This window comes from Centroberyx gerrardi, chromosome 4, assembly GCF_048128805.1.
Source record: "Centroberyx gerrardi isolate f3 chromosome 4, fCenGer3.hap1.cur.20231027, whole genome shotgun sequence".
In the NCBI taxonomy this organism is placed as follows: Eukaryota; Metazoa; Chordata; class Actinopteri; order Beryciformes; family Berycidae; genus Centroberyx; species Centroberyx gerrardi.
In genome coordinates, this window is record NC_136000.1 from 23,796,015 (window position 1) to 23,814,854 (window position 18,840).

The following is an 18,840-nucleotide window of genomic DNA, read 5'->3' on the forward strand; positions in this document are numbered from 1 at the left end:
TATAATGGCATTATTTATTTACATATTTAATACCTTTGTTTAATTGGGCGTTAAATCTGTGTAAAAAGCAACTTCACCAATGCCATGTTGCTTTATAATAAACTTGAACTTGACTGAGAAACACATTAACAAATTCATGTTGAAATGTGAGCTGTTTTCTCTTATGGAAAGTCACAGTTGTAAGATCAAAGTGTTTTCAGGGAGGCAGCCTTAAGATAAACTACACTGACACCTTCTGGGCACAGCTTTGTTTCACTCGAGGTTTATCTTATAGCAAGCACAACAAGTTATTTTTTTATTTTTTCACAACAAGCCTATTTTATAAAGGCATGCAAGCCTACAGTGGCACTGTGTCCGCTGCTAAAATAGCTATTAGGCTTATTCTTTTGGACAAAAGTTTTATAAAATTAGTCATTCAATAAAAATGTCATCCAATTTCCCGTAGGATAAAGAGCTATTGTAAATACTACAGGATACAACAAAAATATAGGACAATAAAATATCTAATATCCAATAGGAATATTATAGGAATTGTATAGGCAATAGTGATAACAGATAACAGGAGCTAAAACTACTTTAAAGCACTTTAAGGTCACTATAACCTCACTATTGTGTACCACAGACACACTAAAGTCCCTATAAAATACTATTAGAATATTATAGTGATTTCTCATTAGAGAGAAATAGGAAAAGACATCGTGGGCATCATCGATAAATTCCGAAAAAGTCAAACATTCTTCACAAACTTTTGATATATAATATGCTACTAACCTCTTCTCCATCGATTTAGTCGGCGCGCTCATGGTGAAGTAAATCAATAAGGTGATAGTGGTGACGCGGTCATGCCCGACATGCCCGGTACTTTGTAAAAACCGATAGTAACGCGCGGCTGACAGCCAGAGTGCTTCCTACTGCGGTGCGTAACCAGGACAAGATCTCCAGCTTACCCACAACACAATGGCTCCACAGTGAGTGCCCATTGACAATTTGATTCTCCCTTTTTTTCTGACGTGTGTGTGCGCGTGCGCGTGTGCGTGCGTGTGTGTGTGAGAGTGAGAGAGAGAGAGAGAGAGAGACGGAGGGAGGGAGAGAGAGAGAGACAAAGAGACACCCACAATTTCCACATAGTCATATAGTGATGCTATTACATTATTAGCCACAGAACAACAGTCTATTAAAAGCAGCATTGTATTAAGAAAGCATCCCACTTCTGGCTGCACAAAGACGATTCTCCCTGAGGAAAGTAGGCCAAAAGACACACATTAGAAACTTCAAATAGAATACCTACACATCCTTGTTGCTTAAAAATAAAAAAAGAGACGCTATGCTGAAAAGGAAAAGGTATAATTTTTTTCAGTCTGCCTGTGATTTGTGTCTAAAAAGTTGTCGGCCAGGAAGGTGAGATGGGAAAGCAATAAGTTAAATACCTGTAATGGATACAGCATGAATTTTTCATGGGGGTCTTGTCTCTGGATTGTGAAATAAAACCCTGCTTTCGCCCCCTAAAGCCCAAACAGAGCTCTCCTAATGGCTCAGAGGGCCCTACTGTACTGAAAGCAAACACCTGGCTCACAGCACGGACACACACACACTGTCCAGCCTGTTTGTTCCCCTCCAAAGGAGCTCAAATGTAGCCTACTGTAAGCTATCATCTTATAGAAACCAAGTGCACAACATGCAGGACCACAAGCGGTGGGTTTACTGTGTTTTCAGTAGATTTGAAAACAAGATGAAACTGTCATAATCCTCAAGAGGAAATTGAGTTGTTACAGCAGCAAAGAGTATGATATAGATAAGCTCTCTGCAAATACAACATATTGAAGATTAATATCAGTCTGAGACTCAAGTATTGTTGTTCACTTCATAGCAGCTTTTGGTGGCCATGCAATCTTGAAATGAAGCCAGTTGGGACAGGATTGAGGAAGAAAAATCTCATTATCTTTCTTTTTTTTAAAATTTATTATGTATGCAGCCCTCTGTCCTGCATTGTTGTTTCTCTGATGGTAAGTCAAATACCCCTCATCCAGTGACTTCAGTCCTACATCAAAACAGAATTGTCTACCCTTGTCCAGTAGAGGGAGCCAGTGCCTTAAACAGGGGATTCCCAAACTTGTGGGACCTCCTAAGGTCCCTGGACCCCATTTTGGGAACCTCTGCGTTACAGTAAGAAACCAAATACTGTAGTCAGCTCATTTTTGTTTAACTTAACTCTGTTTTTCGACTAAATGATTAAATACGGACTCTATCAGAGCAGGACAGTATCAGAAAGACACTTGTTCAAAACATGATATATGGTATTGACAAGAAGATAAAAAAAACAAACAGTTTTCATCATTTAAAAACCATACATACTTGAATTTCATCTTCTAGTGCATCTTCAGGCCATTTCTTCATGCTCAATAAGCCTGTCCAGCAGGCTGCTTATATTCACATGATAAGTCGTTGCTATGGCATTGACTTGTCATATTGTTCATCACTTGTATAACATCAACTTCTGTCCTGAATCTTCAGATTACTTGCAGCAGGAAAGCAACAGAACACCCAGACGTATCTCAATGATGTGGTTTATTTGGAATAAACAAGGCAGCGTTATAGCACCAGTTGGATCAAGAGCAACTTTCAGACGTCACTTTAGTTTTGCACACAGAGAATGGTCACATCTTTTGCTTCACACCTCCAGCTTATTGGATGTCTTTGTATTACAGACCAGCTTATTCTTCTGTTATAGAGGCAGCGTTGAACTGAGCACCATTTGATTTGATAACACAGACACTCATATATGACTGACTACTTTGGACAGTTAGACTTTTATGTGTAAATTAAGTTTGAGAATAATGTATTAGATTAAAAAAAAAAAAAAATTGGAACCAGCTTTAAATATCCGCTCTGTAAAAAGCCCTTTCTTTTACCATGTCCACTGTGATTGTGGTGACTTAAACAAAAAACAAACACAACAACAACAACAAAAATATTCTTAGTCTTAGTAATCTTAGCCAGTGATTTTACCTTGAATTCAAATTTATCAAGTGTATTTCAAGGTATTTTAAGTCGGATCATCTTACTGCACTGGCAGTAATAAAAAAGCAATAACATTACTTGTTTTGCAAAAAAAAAACTTGAAACAAAAAGGAATTTAATTTGTTTCAATGAATAAAATTATAATGAAACATATAAAACTAGAAATCATCTGCTTGTACAGAAGATCGTTTTACCTAAATCACTGTGAAATCAGCTTGATAGGCCTGAATGCAAGATAAAACCACTTGTTGAGTGTTTCATGTTTTTGCAGGAAGGGAAGTTTCTTAGTTTTAATAGGAATGATATATGTTCAGCATCTGTTGGATGGAGTCAACCCACAGCTGTCCCTCCAGCTCTGACACAGTCAAGACCCAATTTACAACAGTCTTACAGTATCTATATTCTTATAATTAGAGCTATTAATTATCATGTTAAATCACAGTTAGATTTGATTACAAACGGCAACCTCTACAGCTGGACTATTTCCTCTTAGTCTATAAAACATTCCAGATTTCAGAACAGGAAATTTGAGCAGCGTCCCTCTGAAAAAGGTTTCGAATGGCGAAACGACAATAATGTTGAAAATGTGGATTTGATTTAACTTTGTGATAGCAGAGAGAGAGAGAGAGAGAGAGAGAGAGAGAGAGAGAGAGAGAGAGAGAGAGAATGATTTAACAGGGCCACATGGTCTTGATTTTCTCTGTTGACCGGCTATCAATTGCCTTAAGGTTAGGAAGTGTTCGTGCTTGTGTGTTTGAGTGTGTGTGTGTGTGTGTGTGTGTGAGAGAGAGATAGAGAGATAGAGAGATAGAGAGAGAGACAGAGAGACATCGTTCACATTGTTCATATTGTTATACATGTAATACGCTTTGGCAATACAAATGTGTGAATTTTGTCCTGCCAATAAAGCACCATTGAGTTGAATTGAACTGACAGAGAGAGAGAGAAAAAGAGAGAGAGAGACAGAGAGACAGAGAGAGAGAGAGAGAGAGAGTGAGAGAGAGTTGTAAAAAAAATGGAAAAAATGGCATGGGTTCCTCATTTCCTTTTGAGACGGTTTGACACGTTTGATAAAAAGAGCTTTGGTGCGTAGCCCTGCTCTCCCCTTTTCCCGGTTCTCTGTCAACAACACCCTCACTTCTTCCACCCATTCATCACAGACACCAGGCAGAGAGACAGAAAACCAACCACATTATGTCTTTGGCTGTCAGTGTATCCCAAAGGACTTCGTAACTGAAGAGAGGTGGCAAGACAGGGCTTTGCAAAGAGGAGGTAGGAGCTGTAGGTTTGGTCACCAGGTCAGATCTGATCCTGTTTCAGGTCGAAGAGGACTGGGCTGGTTTGTGGACAGTTGATGGTTGAGGTTGTGTGATGGTCATAGCTGAGGCTGAGGTCTGCTCCATCTGAGAGGAGGAATAGAAAAAACATGAGGATTTGTCTACGAACGGAGATAAAGATGACAATTACAGATAGAGTTAAAATGGCTGAAACGTACTTCATCCCAGGTGCTTGTGGTGATGTTTTTCGTAGCCTACTGCATTGTTAGAATTACTCCCTGTCAGAGGGAGACATCATCAGGTCAGGCAGATATGTCAAGTTGGAACTGTTGCACATGATTCAGGAATAATTATTTCTGTGATAGGTTTTTCAGGTTGCCAGCGCATTACTTCACTTACCTAAGTAATCCTTGTAGTCCTTGAAGTATTTGTGCCTCAGGCTGCGTCCATCTAAACAAAAACAAACAAAAAAAAAAGATATAAAAGACACATAGCATTTTGAATGGTTGCTTCAATTATAATATGAAGCATAGACACTATAAACTTGCCATTTTTCTTCTACAGATCATTCCTTGATATTTCTGCTAATAGTTTACAATGAAAATGGATAGAAAAGATAAAAGGGGATGATGTGACAAAGGTCATGAACTGCTTTCAGCCACATTAGTACTTGTGTATTTCTATAACTATTTCATGCGAGGCACTCGGCACTTGATAGCGTGTCATCTGCCAACAGATACCAGGTCAGACTCAAGACAGCTGCTGTCACAGCCCAGTGTCTGGTGTCTCTGTCTCCATGCTACTTTCTCACTATCTAAATAATACATTTTAAAAAGATACTAAAAGTGTGTGGACTAAACGCTTGCCATCTCTCCTTTAAAAAAAACTGTCACATAACTAGTGCTGGTCTTATCAGAGTTTGGTATACTTTGGAGAGTGGTTTTATTAGATCAGATACGTCAGAGATTAACAGGGAAAATGAAAGCGAAGAAGGGGAGGAGGTGTGGCAAAGGTCTAGAGCTGGATCCAAACCCAAAGTCTGTCACCAGAAATCCTCCAGCCTTACCGGAGTTGCCTCGCTGCTTGATGCATTGTCCCCGGTTAGGGATGCCGGCGGCGGGGTTTCCTGGGTTGATGATGTGGCACTCGTAGCCTGTGGGACAGTGGAGAGGCTCGTCGCCATCCTCCGTCGTGCTGCAGGCCTCGGCTACAGGACAGAAAACACACTGGGAGTTATAGGAGCACACACAAGTGAAATGCACACAAGCAAGCACACACACACACGCATGCATAAACACATTCACACACAAGGCACTAATGGTTTAAAGGAAAATTCCACCCTTGGATACACTGTTATATATCATTAATTTGTGATGTTCAATGCATCCCAGGAGTTATTTTCTGTTATTTTTTTCCTCAACCTGCTTCCTCTACTTCTTCTTCAGTTTGTGATTTATTTCTCAGAATGAGTCACACCCCGCACTTAAAATGCACATCTTGTGGCTGCATTGCACTCTGGTCTATTGAGGCTGCAGTCAGTGGAGAAATTGGTTTCTCTGCCTCTTCTACGATGGATTTCTCCCTCTGTGATTGTTGAACGTCGGTGCAAAATGGTGAGACTAGAAAGATGCCCTCGCTCTTCGATTCTGAGGGACTGACACCAAAACCTGACATTTACCGTGATGTTTTAGATGGCTAAAAGTTTTTTTTGCCATTAAATGGCACTATCTGCACTGGAAATATCTCAGCGTGACATCACATTGTCTACATTTAGCCAGTTATCCAGTTATTCATAGGAAAAATGCACCGTCAAACAAACAAATAGGCCCAGAAATGCATGATACATTGCCAATAGTCGTTTTTAACAGTGTCAAAGTGTTTTACGGTGGATTTTTCATTTAGTTTCATTTATTTCAAGTAGTCAGATGATGTGACAGAAACACATAGTGGTAGAACAGAATAATGATAGTATGATTATGAAATGCGCTGAATGAAATCTGTTTCGCCCATATTCACTAGGCATAGGGTAGATAGGGTGTGAATATTAGCATTTGAAGTATTTGTGATTATTTAAGGCTAGGATGCAGGAGGAGAGTCATGACATCAGCAGCATACCCTGTGGACAAGTGGGACAGTAGGCAGTACAGTGTAGACATAAATGGCTTTAAGTTTGAGAATTCCCATCATGTTGGACTTTTCTGATGTATTTTTGTAATACCTATAAAGCTGACTTTGTGGAGATGTCATGTGTGTACTCACCCTGCAGAACCTCCTCAGGACCGTCTAGCAGCCAACCATTCCCCCCCAACCACCGGGGCTTGGGCTGCACCAGCCAGTCCAGCACTGGTCAGTACACACACACACACGCACACGCACGCACACACACACACACACACACACACACACACACACACACACACACACACACACACACACACACACACATACATTTCAGTGCTTCTGCACAAAACTCTTTTCCTCTCTACTCTAACTCTAACTTCATATTGAATACCAGTGGCTTAGAAACTTTTGCAGGATATTACATAACTAGTAAATGTACCTTGTTTATTGGCCAATAACTTACAAAAGAACAATATTTTACACAAAGCCAAATGTCCATATAGTACATGTGGATAGTTAGGTTGATAATTGATAGGTTTTCCTATTCTGTTCTAGGGTCTTGAGAATGTCATGGCAGCATGAAAAGCCAATATCTTCATCAAAAATTAGAATATTCCAGCCAAAAACCTACTTTCTGATTTTAAATTTGACGACCCATTTCACTTCCCCTGCAACTCAACTTTCAGTCCCAGACTCTGGGAAACCCTTGCAGTGTAACGTGCTGTCGGTGCTGCTGACCTGGCGGGGGCTGGACGGACTCCAGGCAGGCGTAGATGCAGCCATTGTAGCAGCAGCGTTTGTGGCGCTCACACTCTGAATCTGAGCGGCAGCCCGGCACCTCGCAGGCCCGCTCCGGCAGCATCTGGGGCGGTGGTGGACACCGGTCGTTCTTCTGGTGCTGTGTGGACTGGGACTGGTTGGGGTACTCATAGTCCTGAGAGAGAGGGAGGGAGAGAGGGAGGGAGAGAGAGAGAGAGAGAGAGAGAGAGAGAGAGAGAAAGAGAGAGATCAGTGCATTGATCCAACTGATGTTGGGTTTAACTGCAGTTGATTGTATCTGTGAATGAGAGTTTGAGTGTGATTGTCTATCTATCTGTGTTTATCCTGTGATAGACCGGTGACCTGTCCCGGGTATTTCTCTGCCTTCTTCCCAATGCATGCTGGGACAGGCTCCAGCCGCCAGTGAAAAAGGTTAACTGAGTAAAGAAAATGAATAAATGACTGTAGGAGAAAGGGCCAGTAAACATGCACCCAGGATGATTAAGTGATGTTGCTCGACCAAGAAGTCACACAGGGCATCGTGGAACAGACTAGAAATAGCTGAGAAAGTCGAGCAGAAATGTCTGACTGTACTGTGAGCTTCTCGCTTTCGAAAGGAGATATATCATGTTTTTTGAAGGCTTAAAGGATTACCCATTGGACTGTGTAGAAGCCCGCAGTGAGAAGATGCAGCAAAGTGGCAAGTTCCTCAATACTACAGCGATTGAGTTAAAAAAAAAGCCAATCTATCCTTTAAGTTCCGCCGCCTCACTTTCCCTTTAGGACCAAATCCTTTCAGATCTTTCTCTGTGCTTCCCCTACTCTATCTCCTGCTTTCTACTTCCCAACTGTCTGAATAAATAGAAATACTGAAGGCGACTGTACAGCCCACTCTACACTGACACTTTTCTTAAAAACATACACTCTTATGCATTCTTCATACGACTCCTCAGTAAGCTAAACTACACATGAATTTTAACCTACGGCATAATCTAGTCACTAGTTAGGACAGTATTACTGGTGCCTGTTTCTGTTGGACCCTCACATGATGAAAGCAGTACAACAGGGTTCACTCAGGCTGGGTTCCTGGATGAGAAAATTAAATTTCTCATTTGGTTTCCGGGGACACATTATTAGCTGCTCACACACGATGGTTTTAAAAAAGTTTCAGTGGTTCTCAACTCCAGTCCTCGGGGCTGTGAGTACTGCTGGTTCTCCATTTTGCAAGGTAGTGTTCATTCTAGCTGTCTAATCTGGGATTATTTAGACCTGGGGACGACAGGTGAACGCAATTTACCTGGCAGAGCACAAAACCAGCTGTACTCTGGCCCCCCCGAGGATTAGAGAACCACTGTCTTGTCCTGTTTTACCAGCAGAGGGCAGCAGCAGATTTCTGTTGTCAACCCAGCAGTAACTGTAGCATGCCTGCCTGCAAACGTCTTGACCTGGATCGGGAAGGTGATTCAGTGTGGGAACAAACACTTCTCCTGGTGAGTCTGAGAGGGAGAAAAGTAGGCCAAAGGACCCTGAGCCAAGCAACTACACACTCCACACAGTTGGAGGTCTGGCTACATAAACACAAGTGGACTTGCACACACACACACACACACACATGCATGGACACACTTTTCCACTGTTGCTGAGAAAATCTGCTCTTGTTTGCTTAGGAGAGGTTTACATAATGAGATTTGTATCACAGCCCTGCTCTCTGTGATTTTATAGTTTTCAACAAGCTGCAGCTCTTTATTCAAACCAGCTCAGCGGTTTGGATGTTTCATGCTCTCATCTCTTACCACTAAAAATGTCACAGTATAGCTGGAGAGCTTAGGCCAGAATTAGTGAGGGAAGTTTTTATGCTCTTTTATAGCGCTGGTATTAAATATCGCAATTTTGATCTACAATATGTGGGTGACCATTTAGTATGGGGATTACGCACACATGGGAATTATTTCCCAACAAGCACAGCTGCCCTCAACTAAACATGAACTCTCATATTTTCTCATGTTTTTGCATTACCACAAATTTGTTTTTGTGTAACTAAGAGTTGGATCAAGTTTCCAGTTGTGTTAGAGAGTTCAGTCCAGTTCTCCTTTTTTTTTTCTTTTTTTTTTTTTTTTTTTACTGCTACAAATGAGCAATACTGTGTTGCTTACTGGCTGGCGAGACAACACTTCCACTACAGTTGCTGAAAAACATACCTGGGGGAACAATTTAAGGATACTGTAATTATATGGGCCATTACTGGGGCGTGGAGTGGTTTATTTTATTGATTTGCTTTGAACACCTTGAGTTACTACAGCAGTAGAACAATGGAGCAGTGGCTGTCAAGCGATTTGGCGAGGCACACCGGTTTTGTTATTTAGTTCAGGTATGCCTTCAGGCACTTTACTCAAGTGATTAGACAATCAAATATTTAGTCTATTTCAGTCTCACCATGTCACTGCAGTGTGGGACAAATCCTTCTTGTCATTTTCTTTTCTGGCCTCCTTGCACGATCACAAGACCTTGTGTGTTTTTCATGCAGTCACTAATTTGGAGGGCCTTGGAATTTTGTTTATTTCTCTGGAGTTTGTCCGTTTCTCCGAAAAGATTGACACACATGACATGTCACTGACAAACATCCACAGCTTGAGAATTTCAACTGTACTGATTTTGCTTCCATTAAATTTCTCAGCGGTTTGGATGAATTGCTCAGACTCGGACTCGGACTCAACCACTGATTTTGGATATCAGCATGGCCCGATATGTGTGTGTGTGAAAGAGAGAGAGAGAGAGAGAGAGAGAGAGAGAGAGAGAGAGATGGGTGCTTTTCCCCTACTCTACATTACTAATTAGATAATAGGCTTGTGGGCTGCACGCGATCGTTAAAGCGGCGCTGTTTATTTGGCAGGCTGAATGAGTGCTCTCCCAAACCAACCGGAAAAACGAAAGCAAATGTTTGGCGCTGATGGCGGTCTCCCTATCCCACACACTGTATGTGTGTTTGTTGTAAACACACAATGATTCGCTCTGGCAGCTGCCAGCTTAGAGGGTGGATGGGTGGATGGGTGGATGGGTGGGTGTTAGGGGGGGTCTCACCGTGGAACGATGGATGGAATGATGTGTGGCTCTTATAGTCAGAACTCGTAAAAGTTACATTGAGATCCTGCAGGCCGTGCAGTTCAACACTTTGTGTTTCCACATGAGACTTTGGGGTCGAGGTTTGTGTTAAAAGAGCGATAATTATTGTGATTGCACCATTACTTTACAATAAACATCTTCTCCACCTTAGCTGTGATAGCCACATGCACATGCTCCACTGCAGACTGCAGTCTCTCATACACCATACATGTATGGCAGTCAAAACGGGTGGAGCTACAGTCGTTTAACCCATTAACCCATTACAGTTAGATCTATGAATGAGGACTGCGAAGTCTCCTGTGGCTGGATAATGACATAATGACAACTGGCTGTCCCCTTGTCTCATATCCGATCAGTGCCCAAAGTCTCCTACAAAGCTCTCTCTTTGTCAGATTAGGTCATGCATGCCCTTCCTGTTTGTGTGTGTGTGAGTGTGTGCTTGTACATGTGTGAGTACTGCATGTTACAGAGGTCATTCAGAGTGTGTTTAGCGTCCTGATCCTTCAGCCTTCCACTTACCAAAGTTACAGACAGCCATTCTCCCAATCGGACAGTATTTCTGCCCATAGATTCAGCTTATCCATGTTACAAGCTTGTGTACTGTTTGTGTCTATGTGTCTGTCTGTCTGTCAGTCAGTCAGTTCTTCCAGTTTCCAACCTGCCTATCTGTCAGCTCCTCTGCCTTCATGTCTATGTGTGCCAGAGGCGCTGCCATGCTCTACACCCCGAGCTCTATCACGCAATCTTGCACACATCTCTCTGATGTCCCGCATTGTTTATTTACACTCCTGTCTGCCTTGCTGCCCCGCCGCAGACATGCTGCCAGCTCCGTGTGTGATGTTCGTGTCTATCTGTGGGCATGTTCTCTCCCTCTCTGTGTCTGTCTCCCCGTATCTGTCTGTTTCTCTCTCACTATCTTTCCGTCTTCCCTGCTTTTCTCTCTCCTTGAATTTTTTTATCTGTTTCTCTCTGTGGTGGTGAAAAGCAGTGGCGCTTGATGGTCGGACGTAACGATTCATCCTAACTATTGTGTACATAACAGAGAGATGAATTAAAGCATTCTCTCTCTCTCTCTCTCTCTCTCTCTCTCTCTCTCTCTCTCAGTGGCTCAGTGGTTTGTAGGGTGTTTGTAGTGAGAAGCCACCAGAGACCCCATCTGGCTCCATGACTAAACTGAGATCAGGCCATTCATGGTTCTACAGAGATCTCAGACAGATACTGAGACTCTGTGCTTCCTGTGTGTAAGGACACACACACACACACACACACACACACACACACACACACACACATGCTCCTTTACATACACAGAAACTCACACAATGGTAGGCAAGTATGCTCAAACAGACATACATGTGCACATACAGTAGAAACATGGTTAAGGTCGCCATTTATAAACATGGAAAAAGCTGTGTTTGACCATTCTTTCATAAGAATTGCAACTCAAGCCACCCAGATCCCCTGTGCCTACTGAATAATAATGGCCTACAGCACACATCTGTTTAGCTTCTGGGTAGTCTGGGTTCATTTCCCGTCTCCATACAAGCAGTCAGTCTGACATGAAGATAGACAGACGGTCATGCAGTCGAAGACGGAGGGGTCTGAAAAAACAGGTAGACACAGCTGGGAAAGGCCTTGAAATGCAGACACACACAAACTGACATACAGGGAAGGCAGACTGATGACGTCTAACCTTGTAGTGCAGAGAGACAGACTGTACCCATATGAGTTCTGGTTCACACAACAGGATAGAGGTAGACCAAGTGTGAACACAGCTAATTAGTGTTGGGCAAACAGTTTGGAACAGCATCCGCTGCCTGTCAGTCATAGCCTGAGGTAGCAACAGTAGAGGTCCCCCTTCACGCATCTATTATACCTCTATCCTCTGGTAGTAGTGCAGCAGCCACAGCAATTCAAGCCAATTCTTTTTTAGATGTTGTACAGTAGGAATTTTAAAAAGCAATCTAAAGCAATATTAATACCTTTCAGCTCCGAAGTAGGTGTTTTACGATGGCTATATCTGTAAGCTGTGGATACAAGTCTCTGGCTTCACATACCCAGACTGGATTTGCTATTAAATTCCTTTCTGTTGTTGGAGATGATATAACATGGAAAGTCTTCCTGCTGCCAAACACAGGGAATGTTTGGAACATCAGAGGGCGAAAAGATTAAGCAGTAGTATGTGTGGGAATGTGTGCGTGTTCATGGATGCACGTGACTTGTGAGTGTGTATGTGTGTGTGTGTGTATGTGTGTGTGTGTGTGTGTGTGTGTGTGTCTGTACATGTACAGTATGTGTAGACTAGACTCAGTAGCTGCCTGATCCACTGTTAGTCCAGTAATGTCCTGCTGCCCAGCAGACTCACATCATCTGACTGGGATTAGTCCTGCTTCAGAACCGCCTCACCTGACCAGACTGCTGAATGACTGAATGACTGACTGCTGACTTACTGTTGACTGACTGACTGCTGACTGAGTGAGTCACTGACTGACTGACTGACTGCTGACTGTTGACTGGGTGACTGAGTGACTGAGTGACTGAGTGACTGACTGACTGTTGACTGACTGACTGCTGACTGAGTGAGTCACTGACTGACTGACTGACTGCTGACTGTTGACTGACTGACTGACTGACTGACTACAGTGCTTCTAGGTACTGGAATACAATGGATAGCTGTACTGCTTACATTTTTTTAGAAGAGCATGTAAACACAGATGACTGGGAAGTGCTGGTCGTGGCTCCTATTGTTCCTATGCAACTGTTGAAAACCTGCTTGCAGGTTGTGCCGTTCTTTTGCTACAAGTTGAATATTTCTGTTTTATGTGATGAAGTGATGAAGACGTGCAAAGCTCTTTTGCTAATATGAAACAGTGCAATGTTTCCAATGAAAACAACAAGTAAAAGAAACCAGATATCTGGTGGACATCCAGGCTGTAAGTGTAACCATCATTTTTTTTTTCAGTATCAAAATGTGTGTCTTGCCTTGATGAGCTGGAGTAAGTAAAAACAATGTGATTCATATTAATTTTATCTGTAGTGAATTTTAGATTTGAAGTTGATTTGTTTTGGCTATATATAGCCTACTGTATTTGTCATATATGCTCAGCTTTTTTCTTCACCCTTAAAGACTGATATTAGCTGGTGGATTAAAATACACAACTTCTATACTGGGGTTCATCATGAGATGTAGACTTTACAAATTTGGCACCCATAGCGCAGGTCCGACCAAAATGGCAGGCTCTATTCCCCTTGACTTGAACCACGATGGCCAGGCATCGCTGTGTGTCAGTATATGTAAGAATTTCTGTGTTAATCTTTGATTTCATTGGACATTAACTTTGTGTAATTCAATACTGCTTGTCAATCATTACAATCAAAATATTAGAAGTGCACTTTTTGCAATTTTCACTGTGAACTTTGTCTGTTTTTAATTCTACCACAGTGAAGCCAAAGGGAAATATCCACATGTGGACAGTAAAGATTCTATTCTATTCTATTCTATTCTATTCTATTCTATTCTATTCTATTCTATTCTATTCTATAAGCCTTACAACGTTTTCATAGTGTTTCATTAGTGTGTGGAATCATTTAACAGCATTCGGGGCCTCAGAAATTTTAATCTGTACATACTTATTCTTATCATTAGAAATCATCACATCCTAAAGCTTCAGACATTTCCTCAGTGTTAAATCAGTGTGTGGATCTGTTCTGTTGTACCTGGGGAGCAGCAGGAACGGCCCCGGGCCAAGGCAAACAGCCAGCCGGGCCAGGAGCAGGAAGTCCCCGTGCTGCTGAGCATCTGCAGGCCCCTGCGCTAATTCCAGGTCCTGTCAGAGCGCTGTCCACATCCCATCAAATAAATGGAACTGTAAAGGTGTACGATAGCAGCCCCGGACACAGACGTGCCCAGGCTTGTGTCTGAACCAGACCGTGTTATGGCTATGAGACTCAATAACCAGGTGTGAGTGAGTGTGTGTGTGTGTGTGTGTGTGTGTGTGTGTGTATCTCGCTGCTGTCATGTGAAAACACTGTAACTCCAAACTTGGTGATTTTCATGTTTTAACTTCAGTTGAAAGATCACATGCTCCTCTATGGGTTGGTCTGATGAAACCCTTTCAAAACCCATTCATTAAAGTGAAACATTTATGTAAACGTTTAGTCTATTCTAATCAACAAACTCTAATGTTGCAATAATGGCTCTATTATTACCATTTTTATCACTAACTCACTGCCATTCCCCTTTTCTCCTCCCCTTCCCCTGCCCACACCGTCCCACCTGTTATCCCATCTACCCTTCATCCATGCTCATCTTCGCCCGCTGTAAGCTTCCCTTTGATGCCTATTCCTCACCCTTTGTCCCTCATTACCGCCCTGCAGCCGCTCTCTGCATTCCTATTTGTGGCACCTTCCCAGTCACACACGTAGAGGAAAATAAGAAAGTGCTGGTGGTGACCTTTGAACCCCGTGGCCGTGGGAGGTCTGGAGGAGAGAGGGTGGCCAGTGAGTGAGACCGGCTGACCCTGAGGTCAGACACACACCTCTCTGGCGACTGAGAGATTTACACACGGGTCAGAAGGAGGAAGTTACGGCCAAGTCTGCAATTGCAGTGACATTGAACATAAAGTGCGCTCCAGTAAAGTGCACTGGATGGAGAAACAGTGAAAAGGGAGCAGATATTCATTCTCAATATATACTGTTTATTTTACATGTCTTATCTTTCTAATTACATTTGGGCTTTGGGAAAACTTGAACATACAGCCTAAAATGAATTAAGTTTGCGGTTGCAGTCACTCAATTTCCTCTACAAAGTTGACTCAATCTCCACCAAATTTACACACAGCCTAACTGAGCTGCCTCCATCAGGCCTCTTTTGATGAGTTGTTGACGAAGATGCACAAACATGAAGGGACGCGTAATTCCAAAATGCTTCATGTCAGAGCAGTCAAATGTAGTAATAGGTTTCAAATCTCCCTCACTACTCAGGTAACACAAATGACACAGATTGGCCAGATGGTGGCGCTATAATAAGCAACTTCAACTACAACTACAAGTTTTGGCCAATAACTCCTAAACATGTCTAGATTTTTTTCCCCCTTCAGATTCCTTGGCCCGAGCCGAATCCACTGCTCACACAGGTTTTCATTTCCGCCATTATAGTTTTTCCGCCATTTTATGCAAAAACAATTGTTCACTATTTCTCCCCCAAAGTTGATCCAATCTCAATAACATTTGACGTACAGCATATATGGAAATTATTCAGAAATTACGGCTATTACCAAGAGTTTTGAAAATCAAAATCGTTGAATGAAGTTGACGATGAAGACAAACGGGAAATGAGGCATAATTACTAAATGCAAAGTAAGACAGACCACGTTTGGTCGTGCTTCACAGCGCCACCATCAGGCCAAGCTTGAAATAGCAACTACTTTTTAAAAATTTCTCCAAAGTTGCCTTAATCACTGCCAAAATTTGCACAGAGCATATTTCAACTGCCTACATCATCTGTATCATAGAATTTGAATACTTGTAACCGTGTGACGTTGATACACAAAAGAAGTTGACGAGCATGCACAAACAGGAAGCGAGGCAGATTTCCTAAATGCTTAAGACCTTCCAAATGTCACATAGGCCTACCTGTTTGCGAGGGGCCCCAAAGTGTGTCAGACCCTGAATATCACCACCATCAGGACAAATTTTTCAAATGGCAATAAGTCAGGCAACATTTCACCTGCAGGTGCAGGACTGTCACCAAAATGTTCTATTGTTGAGATGATGAATCAAGCTTATATTCTCACTGTCAAATAATTTGCCCCATAGGCCTGGACCCCACTAATGGCCACTCACTATATTTTTTAATTTAGATTTTTTTTAAATAGGCGAATCTGTCAAAATCCCATTTCTGGCATACTCAAACAGAGAAACAGAGAGGGGAAAAGGATGGGAGACAGGTATTAAGCATGCTGGAGGCATTCAGATTGTTAGAAAGTTTTCCCCATTCTGCACTAAAGACACACTGTTCCCCAGTGCAGCGCCTATGTGAAGTACAAAGTGACTATAATTTGCGGGGGTAGTTAAAAAATGAAAGATTGTAAGATGCAGAGATGAAAAGGTTCAGAGGGAAAGAGACAAACTCCATCTGCACAGCCGTCTCAGCATGTTCCAATTACAGCAGCTTTGAAGCAGGGTCCAGCAAGACGGTCCTGTTGGCCCATCCAGAGAGCAGGAGGGAGGCAGAGGGAAAGGCAGATTGAAAAGAGGGGAAAACGGGGGGGTTTTAATACTGAGAGAGACATGGGCGAGGGCAACAGAAAGCAGGACAGAAACAGGCTGAAAGGGTGACGATGAGAAAGAGAAAGAGGAAGGGAGAAAGGGGCCAGTGAGGGCATGAAAGAGTCAGAAAGCGAGAACATTGATGCACGCGAGGTAGAGAGAGAGAGAGAGAGAGCGAGAGCGAGAGAGAGAGAGAGAGAGAGAGGGAGAGAGAGAGAGAGAGAGAGAGAGAGAGAGAGAGGGAGAAGGCAGCACGCTACACTGAGCCCTCGTTAGCGATGATCAATCAGAGCTGCAGTGAGCTGAGTTAACAAGCAGGGGCCCGGTCTGCTAGTTCAGTTCCTGCCCTAATAATCCGCCACACACACACACACACACACACACACACACACACACACACACACGCACAAAACAAAGGTTGTATACCCAGTGTGCCTCTCAGTTACTCATATGGAAACTTGAAAAACAGTGACCTGTTGCGCTGCACCGGCTTCTCATCAAAACTAAACCGCTCTCCATGTGGACTGTGCATGCCTCGAAATTAAAGTATTATCCACCCAACGTCCATCAGTAACTCTTATTTTTGTCATTCTACAAAGTTCAACTTCTACCCGCTCTCCACCAAGGACTCAGGGGTCAACGGGACCGCCTCTCACCTCAGCCACAAAACTGTTCCCAGTGTGTGAAACTTCAGCCAGCAGCAGCCCTCTGTAACCAGCCACCCAGGGCCTCTAACAGAGCCGGTATTGTACTGTATCACTCTGAGCTTTCTCCTACTTCCACTTTTCTAGATATTCTGAGCACAGCCACTGGGGAAAACAGAAAAAAATCACACACACATGCACACAGCAAAAGTCAAAGGTGAGGTTGGCAGCCCCACCTTCTGGTTGAGTCCTCTCTTCCTGATCCGTCTGGCATCACTTCCGGCGGACAGGACCAGCAGGGACAGCAGCAGCACCAGTGAGCCCGGCATGGTCTCCGTTGTCCTCCTGCACCCCGACTCCAATCTCTCTCTGCGTCGCCCTCCTTCAGAAGTATTCCCTCTTCTTATCCTTATTCCAAAGTTTGCCTCTCTGCGTTGTCGCCGCTGCAGATGTCCTCTGTTAAGTTCTATTGCGCTGCCTTTCCAGCTGAAAGCAAGCTCATGTGCAGCCCGTGCAAGCCTGGGAGATTACACAAGCCCTCTCCCTCCAACGGGACCTGCCTTTATATCCGCCTGAGGAAAAGTGCAGGGCAGAGCGACAGAGTAGAAGGGAAAGGAAGGGGAGAAAGGAGAGAAGGAGGACTGAATGGCAGTGGCAGCGTAGAGGAGGAAGGGAAGGAAAGAAAGAAAAGAGTTAGGGGAGCAAAGGAGGGGAAGGGAGGAACAGCAGCTGTCCATGCATCAGTTGTTGAGAGCGGAGAGTTGAAACTGTCTGCTGGCACCGCCGCGCACATGTCTCTGGGAGGGAGGGAGGGAGAGGGGGGTGAAAGGAGGGAGGGGGGAGAGCGCAGAAGCTCTAGAGATCCAGAGAGGGCAGTGTGTTTGAGACCTCCCCTTTGCCCCCCTGTTGCATCGCACGGCACATCTGGTGATCTTTATGTGAATCTGACAAGAGATGTGTCTGTGTGTGTGCGGTTGGGACGTACATGCTGCGGATTTGCTTCACAGTGTTTTGCTTGTGTGCGTTACTGCAGGAAAGGGGGAAAAAACATGGCTTTGCGGCAGTAAATTCTTGATGACTGCTAGAGTTCAAGCATGTGTACATGTGATTGTTAAGTGAGTGTATCCGATATCCATGTTTACATTCCTGATTATTTCATAGGGACAGGACATGCGCGATCTATATGAGAGTGTGACCAGGAATACTTGAACATTGCACGCCTGAGTGGGTCTGTGTGAATGCGAATGCGTGTGTGTGTGTGTGTGTGTGTTTGTGTGTTTGTGTGTGTGTGTGCATGCCCACGTCTGTATAATGTGTTTGGAGAGGATGCTGTGTGATTTCAACAGCACTGACCCACAAAGAATGAAAGCATGTGGCGTGTTTCAGGGAAAAGGGGGCCTCTCTCTCTCTCTCTCTCTCTCTCTCTCTCTTTCTCTCTCTCTTTCTCTCTCTCTCTCTCTCTCCATCTTACGTGCTTCACTGGTCTCACTTTCTACCTCTCTTACTTGCTCTTTTCCATGCATCTCACAACTCGCTCCCTCTCAAACTAGGACGTCTCACCCCTCTCACCCCCCCCCCCCCCCCCCCCACCTTACCACGAGACCTTCGCCCCCCCCCCCCCCCCCCCCTTC

The 18,840-nt window shown here is 43.5% G+C and overlaps 1 protein-coding gene across 1 annotated transcript; it reads right to left on the reverse strand.

Moving 5' to 3' along the window:
* Positions 1–3,953: 3,953 nt before the first annotated feature.
* On the reverse strand, positions 3,954–17,952 carry wfdc1 (WAP four-disulfide core domain 1). The gene is made up of 7 exons (XM_071896854.2): positions 17,446–17,952; positions 7,155–7,350; positions 6,555–6,638; positions 5,362–5,502; positions 4,695–4,745; positions 4,514–4,573; positions 3,954–4,421 (listed from the first exon to the last, which is right to left on the reverse strand). Exons 1-6 carry the CDS (start codon positions 17,536–17,538, stop codon positions 4,515–4,517), a joined length of 624 nt encoding a protein of 207 aa, XP_071752955.1. The 5' UTR covers positions 17,539–17,952; the 3' UTR covers positions 3,954–4,421; position 4,514.
* Positions 17,953–18,840: the final 888 nt, after the last annotated feature.